This window comes from Malurus melanocephalus, unplaced genomic scaffold (genome assembly GCF_030028575.1).
Source record: "Malurus melanocephalus ecotype Western Australia unplaced genomic scaffold, MMel_1.1 scaffold_2511, whole genome shotgun sequence".
NCBI lineage: Eukaryota > Metazoa > Chordata > Aves > Passeriformes > Maluridae > Malurus > Malurus melanocephalus.
In genome coordinates, this window is record NW_026625743.1 from 1 (window position 1) to 8,371 (window position 8,371).

The 8,371-nt window shown below is 45.9% G+C and overlaps 1 protein-coding gene across 1 annotated transcript; it reads left to right on the top strand.

Moving 5' to 3' along the window:
* Positions 1 to 679: 679 nt before the first annotated feature.
* LOC130587818 (zinc finger CCHC domain-containing protein 7-like) lies at positions 680 to 1,521 on the top strand. The gene has a single exon (XM_057388788.1). The coding sequence runs from the start codon at positions 694 to 696 to the stop codon at positions 1,519 to 1,521; it is 828 nt and encodes a 275-aa protein (XP_057244771.1). The 5' UTR covers positions 680 to 693.
* The last annotated feature ends 6,850 nt before the right edge of the window (positions 1,522 to 8,371 follow it).

The window sequence follows — 8,371 nt, forward strand, 5'->3', positions numbered from 1 at the left end:
AAAGAGCCTCTCACAATTTCAGACCTGACTCAATTCACTYGGGGTTGTGTCCAGCTGAGGTTTGATGGTCTCCCAGAATGGAGGAGGAGCCTTTCTCTKCAACAGAGTTATCTTTAAGCTAAATTCCCTGTATTTGTTTATTTTGTGTCCATGTTCTTTCACGCTGTTGCTGGACTCTACTCTGTTTGGTGCGGTTCGGTCTCATTTCCTCTCCCTGTCCCAGGTGTTTTTGATTTTGGATAAATCCCCGAGATTTCTTTTCGGGTGGAGCCTCAGTCCCATCTTCAGCCTGAATTTCTGTAGTAGATGCTGCAATTTCCCAATGGTTTTAGTGGTCCTTTGCTGTACCTACTGCAGTTCTGGAGAGTCCACGGTGTGCACAGCACTCCATCTGTGTCCAGATGACATCCTTCATGTGGGACAGGAGAACTCATTAAATGCCACTTTCAGAACCCCAAAGAGTTGATCTGCATAGTTATGGTTAATGCAAATGCATCCTTAATTAGCTTGTGCTCCAGATTTGAGCACAGATAGCTGTGAAATCCCCTCAGTTTGATGTTCTGTGTGCAGAGTTCCACAACTCAGCTGAGCAATTTCAGGAAGACCAATGGTGCTATTTGAAGGTTTGTTTTGGACATGTGACCATTCTGACAGAACCATTTGATTTTTTTTGCAGACTCTTCACTTTCCAGGATGTTTTCTGGGTATGATGGTGGTGAGAATACCGACATGTACGAAGATGAACTTTATCCCGAGGAGTCATCCAGTGAGGAGAGTGTTGATAGTGAGGTGGAGTTTCAGCTCTACAGCCAGATCCACTATTCCCAGAATCTTGGAGAAGTCAGCACACTGGAAATGGGTGAAGCAGCTGATGCTGCAGAAGCCACGGGTCATAGCTCAGGCCTAACTGAGAAACAGGATGAAGATGAGAAACCCACTAAATTCACTGCTGGTGGCACTCAGCMTTCAGATGATCCTGAGATCATCGTTCTGTCCGACACAGATGAGGACAGCTTCTACAAAAGCAAGGCAAAGAGGTCAGGAAGCTCTTCAGCTCGAGGTAAAACACGTGTCCACCTGGTATCCTCCACCCCAAAGCACCCCAAAGCTGCTGGAGGGAATGCCCTGTGTCCCCCTGGATCAGGTGTGGGCCCACTGAGGCAGAGGAAGAACACGAGTGGCAGACCCATCCCGGTGTGTGCTGCTGGAGCTGCTGCCATCCACGACGTGCTGGTGATAGGGGACAGCTCAGAGGAGGACAGCTTGGTCTCTGACGGTGACAACGTGGAGAGCTGGATGCTKCTGGGAGCTGGTGCTGATGACAGGGATGGAGACATCATGCTGAACCTCGAGGGCTGTGCCACTCCTGCCAGCAAAGGTTGGTGCTTTTTCTTGCATTGTTTTTTCTTGTATGAGGGCTACAGTTTTTCTGCAATGACACTGATGTCAGTACTTGAAAAGAAAGACAAACAGAAAGCAAAGACGAGTCCATGGCAGTGCATGCAAAGTTGTGGTAAATGAAATGGCCATTATTTGTRCCATTTTAATATCCTTACTTGAGCATCATGGCACATGGAAGGAAAGACAGCATTTTYCTGGTAGTAATTTAGAAGCAATATCACAGTGATTTGTGCTGTGAACTTTTCAACTTTGCTGTGTATTTTGTATTCCTGAGAGTGTATAATAAGTTGCTGAGTGCCAAACCAGAGACATTTCAAGTCAGCACAGGGATGAGTTATAATAGAAGGGTCAGAGCAGAGACCTGAGCATTTCCCTGCCTGAATTCAGCAGGTGACTGCTCCCTCAGGAGCCTGACAATTTGGGTTGTTGATCTGAAGTTGGTGACCCTTCTCATGTGGATTCTGCGCTGATTTGGGGCATTCAGAGAGGTTTCTGATGTCTTGGAAAACATTCCTCCACATTATGGCAAAGAAATTCTGTGGACATGGTGGTTAGTGTGACAGAGTTCAGGCAGGTGTTTGTGATAACCATTGTGTGGAATACTCACTGTGTCACCAGCAGCTGAAAACTCTGCTGGAGGATCAGCTGGTATTTTTTTTTCTTGTTCTCTGGTTTCCTGGAGCACAAAAATCATTAATGGGAACAGCGTCCCCTGCCAGGCTGAGGSAAGCCATGACGCAAAGGCTGCAGAAAGAAATTTAAAAAGAAGGTTATTTGTAAAGTAAAGTCGATTATACTTTGAGAGACATTTAAAAAAAAAAAGTATGCTGTAATTTTATTTGGTGCACGTGTAAGTGAGGAGGTTTTGGATGCAATGGGGAGTTGTGTGGCTCTGATTTGCGTGCTGATATCAGTGGAGTTTTTTTTTTTGTCAGTTTTTGTAAACAGTGCTGTGTTTATGTGCTGTTGTTTGCATGCTGCTGCTGCCCTGCTTGAGAGGAAAGAGCTGAGGAACAGCCTTTTCATTCTTGTTTGGTGAAACACGTATTTCAGGACCATAAATATTTGATAATGTTCTGCTGGAGCTGTGTGTGTGTTTTTGCATAGCTTAGCACAGCCTGTGGCTCATCAGATTTTTGTGTAAAGCATTCTGTCCCCACATCAGAAGCTCCGGCAAGCACACCATGCTTGGAACTTCTGTCGTTTTTCCTCCTTATAAATCTTTTAGAAGTTTCTATGAATTGCCTTGCAGGTGTGCCAATGCTCTCTGGGGGAACTGTTAAAAATGAACGTGGGAGTTTGGTACCAGAGGCAGATTTCTCTAAGTTACATCACAGTTTGCTGACAAATGTTGTAGTGTTTCTTGTTTATGGATCTGATTGTGAATGCTGGCAAAAAGCAAAATACAGAGCAAAAACGGGAGCAGAATCTCCCTGCGCTGTATGAATGGGTCACACTGCTCACAACTAAAATTGTTTCATAGACTGTAGATAATATAAATAAATATAAACAATTTCTAAGATGTTTTAGTGGGAAGTCAAAGACAGTCGCATAAGGTCATATATACACCTGCTCTTCTCCTACTTTGATTTTATTCTCAACAGTAGCCCAGAACCTTCTCCAGATTCTGGTGGGTGGAATTCAAGTAGCTCTGGTGCACAAAAGTTTGATTCATCTGCTCATTTTCTAAAGCACTCKGTGACCCCCGTGCAGACAGAGGCGTAGAATAAATTGTGTTGTAAGTATGTGGTGTAATGGAAAACAAAACAGCATCAGAATAGTGGGACAGAGAAGCCATAACTGTTCCTAATGTGCAGGAACAGTGATTTATTTATTGAGCTTGCATCTTTCATCATATAGACTGTAATATGTGACTAGTATAATGGCAATTATCCTTGCCTATGGCAGGGGGTTGGAACAGGGGGATCTTTAAGGAACCAAAACCATTCCAGGATTTTGGGATTCTATCAATGACTCTGCTGAAACATGAACATAATAATTTCCATTTCAAGGAATAGTATTTAAAAAATATGTATATTGGCAAAATTATTCTCTCAGATATTCGCCTGCTAATTAATTTAAAATATTTTGAAATATGCACAGTTCTGATGTCAGAGTTTCTATAGAGAATAAGTGTTTTGGCAACAACGCTGTGTGTAAGTTACGATTTTAGGGCCTGTGTGTAAGTTACAATTTTAGGGTCAGTAGGGATGGTTATAGCACACAAGAACCCGTGAAGCCTTTCCTTTCCCTTTGCTCTGGAGCTGCCTGTGGTGTGCATGGCACATCCCTCCCGTGACACTGCTGTGGTGTGTCTGGTGCCCGTGAAAAAGGGAACTGGAACACCACCAGTGCTCTGGCCGTGAGAGCAGCCGGTTGTGTCACTCATTTGATGAGTCTGTTTTCATTTCTGAGYCCCCAAACAGAGATCTGGGCTTCCACTGCCCTTTAAGGAAAGGAATTGAGCAAATCTCCTTGTTCTGTTCACTGCCCTGCACCTGCCTTACCTAACCTGATCTTGTCTAACAGCGTTTTTATTTTTAATACTCCCTGTAAATGAATAATTCTGTCCTCTCTAGTGCACAGAGAGCCTTTCCCCTGTGCAGTCCCCCAGCTCCAGTCACCAGCATCTGCTGTGATAAAAGASATGTTGTTTTGTAAAATTCTGGTTTCTGGTTTACCTTTTGGATCTCAGCTCATCGAGCAGGTTTATGGCTGGCTCATGAGTATCAATGTTCCATACAAGATGGGAATCTTCCCTCTTTTTTCTGCCTGATTCCCTGTGGTTTTAGGTGCATTTCAGTTTCTGATTTGGCTTGTCTAACACCACACTAAGCCTTTATTTGGTATTTAAGCCTTTACTTGGTATTTGGTATTATTGGTGCCTTTATTTCTGTAAAATTCCTGGTTTTCCTGCCAAAAGGCAGTGACCAGGTACCCGTGTGTTCCCACCACCGGTGGGTTTCCTGGCATGACTGTCAGAAAATTGAGTGATGATGCTGCAGGTTGCTGTGCTTAAATATCTAAAAATGTCTAAAAATGTCTAAAAATATCTAAAAATGTCTAAATCAACAGATCTAGGTCTTTGGTGTAATCTGCACCTTTTTATTTTAAGTTTAGGAGTCCATAATAAAGTGTGCATAAAGAATCTTTACAAACTCTGCCGTGCACTAACGCAGAGAATTCATTTTCAGTGTCAGAGAGTTTCCAGGTCTTTGGAGGAGTGTTGTGCCCTCCCACCCCTTCTCTGCGTTTTGCAGTCAGAGTTTATATGATAAGAACCGTTAATCTCCTGTAGTTGGAAGTCTTTCATCCATTTCTTCATTAAAACCTTCCTTTTAACATATTTCTTCTCCCATGAATAGCTGCAATCCTAATCTTTTTTTTTAATTTTTTTTTTTATTTTTTTTTTATTTGAAAGACAGCTTTCAGAGCTGCAGCATTGATGTCCAGCCACTAAGGGGTACAAAAAACAGTTTATCTTCTCCCTGTTATATCCTTTACCCTCCTGGAGAATGGGTGTGAGTGTGATTGCACTCTGGGCTTGGCAAGTTTGTCCTGTGTGGCTGCTTTGGAATCCAAAGAATACTTGTAAAATGAAAAAGAGAAAAAAAAAAAAGTGTGTTTGTACATTTAGTCAATGAAAACATGAAAATATGTCTAAAATGGAAATGAAAAATAATTTGAATGCATTTTATTTTTGACTCTTCCCTAGAAAATCATGTAGGAAGGAGTTTTCTGTTTAGCAGCAGTAACTGCAGCTGATGGACTCAGACTGGAAATAGCAGTCTCTGATAAATTTGACTTATTTTRTCTCTGACAAAAAGCAAATGCCCTTTGTAAACTATCAGAATATTTAAAATGACATACAATTTAGATTTATCTCTTAACAACACTGCAGAAACCACTCAAAAAATCTGACCACATCTGTATTTCTTTTCTCTCTGTGCTATTATTCAAATCCCTCYGTGTGTTTTTAAATGGTGAAAGGTGTAATCTTATTTCTAAAATATAAACAAAACACAATGAGTTGTGCTTTGCCGCTTTTCCCTGACGCTGTTTTTGAACRTGACCTTTGCACGATGCAGAATGTTTTTATTCTGGAGTCTTGTGATTTGTAGCAACGACTCTCCTTTTCCCACAAAAATAACTGCCATAAATTTTCCATTTTGCTAGGCCATAGAAAATGGTCACATTTCCCTCTGTTTAGTGGATACCCAAGTTGTGGAATTACTGCGTCCAGTTTCAGTCACTTTCAGAAGTTAAAAGATTTCTGAGGGCAGATGTGTTTAACAATCAAAATATTTCTGTTATTAATACCTAGAGGTTTTACCATTAATACCTAGAGGTGTGTGCTGCATTTTTTAAAAGTGGGAGGACTCCGTGGTGTGGTCCATCCCCAATTCCAGTGTCACCAAACCCCAAAAGCAGGGATTTGTGTCCCGGTGGCTTTGTGCTGGGAGGACTCCGTGGTGTGGTCCATCCCCAATTCCAGTGTCCCCAAACCCCAAAAGCAGGGATTTGTGTCCTGGTGGATTTGTGGTGTCTTTGTGCTGGGAGGACTCCCTGGTGTGGTCCATCCCCAATTCCAGTGTGACCAAAACCCCAAAAGCAGGGATTTGTGCCCCGGTGGCTTTGTGGTGTCTTTGTGCTGGGAGGACTCCCTGGTGTGGTCCATCCCCAATTGCAGTGTCACCAAACCCCAAAAAAGCAGGGATTTGTGCCCCGGTGGCTTTGTGCTGGGAGGACTCTGTGGTGTGGTCCATGCCCCAATTCCAGTGTGACCCAAACCCCAAAAGCAGGGATTTGTGTCCCGGTGGCTTTGTTTTGTGGTGACTTTGTGCTGGGAGGACTCCCTGGTGTGGTCCATGCCCAATTCCAGTGTCACCAAACCCCAAAAGCAGGGATTTGTGCCCCGGTGGCTTTGTTTCGTGGTGGCTTTGTGCTGTCGCGGGCTGCTGCTCTGGGGCCACACGCGGTGGCCGTGGCAATGTCCCCACTCAAGGGTGGCCTCAGTGACACTGCCTGGGGTTGGTGTTTCCTGCAGGGAGGCAGCAGGGAAAAGCACACACCAAAGATGTCTTGCTGTAAAATGTATTTTTTTTAAAGCAGACTCTGTGTTGGTGTGGGTTGGTCAGTCCATCCACACCCCTCAGCGAGGATGGGGGCACAGAAAGGTGTGGGGGCTGCTGGTCCTTGGTGTCCTGTCCTGTCCCGGGCTGGCACAGAGCTCCTGTGTCATTTGGCCACCACAGCTCAGTCCATGGGGTTTGATCCCCTTGGACAGACGGACACACGGGAAGCACATCCCAAATCCTGTGTGTTTGTGTGTGCTGAACCCCTTCATGGGCTCAGAACCCCACAACTGCACCCCACTGAGTGCTGTCATTTGGGGGTTTTCCCTGTCATCTGTGGGGTTTGATCCCCTTGGACAGACAGACAGAGCGCTGCTGGGTCATGGAAAGGAAACCCAAATCCTGTGTGTTTGTGTGTGTGCTGAACCCCACAACTGCACCCCAATGAGGGCTGTGATTTGGGGGTTTTTCCTGTGGTCTGTGGGGTTTGATCCCCTTGGAGAGAGGAACAGAGCTGGTGGGTCACGGGAGGGACATCCCAAATCCTGTGTGTTTGTGTGTGCTCTGAACCCCACAACTGCACCCTGCTGAGGGCTGTGATTTGGGGGGTTTTCCTGTGCTCTGTGGGGTTTGATCCCCTTGGACAGACAGACAGAGCGCTGCTGGGTCACGGGAAGGAAACCCAAATCCTGTGTGTTTGTGTGTGTGCTGAACCCCTTTGTGGGCTGCAGAACCCCACAACTGCACCCCGCTGAGGGCTGTGATTTGGGGGTTTTCCTGTCATCTGTGGGGTTTGATCCCCTTGGACAGATGGACAGAGCACTGCTGGGTCACAGGAGGGACATCCCAAATCCTGTGTGTTTGTGTGTGCTGAACCCCTTTATGGCCTCAGAACCCCACAACTGCGCCCTACTGAGTGCCGTGATTTGGGGGGTTTTTTCCTGTGGTCTGTGGGGTTTGATCCCCTTGGACAGACGGACAGAGCGCTGCTGGGTCACGGGATGGACATCCCAAACCCTGTGTGTTTGTGTGTGTGCTCTGAACCCCACAACTGCACCCCAATGAGTGCTGTCATTTGGGGTTTTTTCCTGTCATTTATGGGGTTTGATCCCCTTGGACAGATGGACAGAGCGCTGCTGGGTCACTGGAGGGACATCCCAAATCCTGTGTGTTTGTGTGTGTGCTCTGAACCCGTTCATGGCCTCAGAACCCCACAACTGCACCCCACTGACTGCTGTCATTTGGGGGGTTTTCCTGTCATCTGTGGGGTTTGATCCCCTTGGACAGAGGAACAGAGCTGCTGGGTCATGGGAAGGAAACCCAAATCCTGTGTGTTTGTGTGTGTGCTGAACCCCTTTGTGGGCTGCAGAACCCCACAACTCCATCCTGCTGAGGGCTGTCATTTGGGGGTTTTTTCCTGTCATTTGGGGGGTTTTCCTGTCATTTGGGGGCTTTTTCCTGTGGTCTGTGGGGTTTGATCCCCTTGGACAGACGGACAGAGCACTGCTGGGTCACTGGAGGGACATCCCAAATCCTGTGTGTTTGTGTGTGTGCTCTGAACCCCTTCATGGGCTCAGAACCCCACAACTGCACCCCAATGAGTGCTGTCATTTGGGGTTTTTTCCTGTGGTCTGTGGGGTTTGATCCCTTTGGAGAGAGGAACAGAGCACTGCTGTGTCACAGGAGGGACATCCCAAATCCTGTGTGTTTGTGTGTGTGCTCTGAACCCCTTCATGGGCTCAGAACCCCACAACTGCGCCCTGCTGACTGCTGTGATTTGGGGTTTTTTCCTGTGGTCTGTGGGGTTTTATTCTCACTGGTGTTTTTGGAACCCTGCCGCCATGGAAATGCGGTAGGAGTGGTTTGTGCATGAATTCCTGCAGCAGAACGCACCC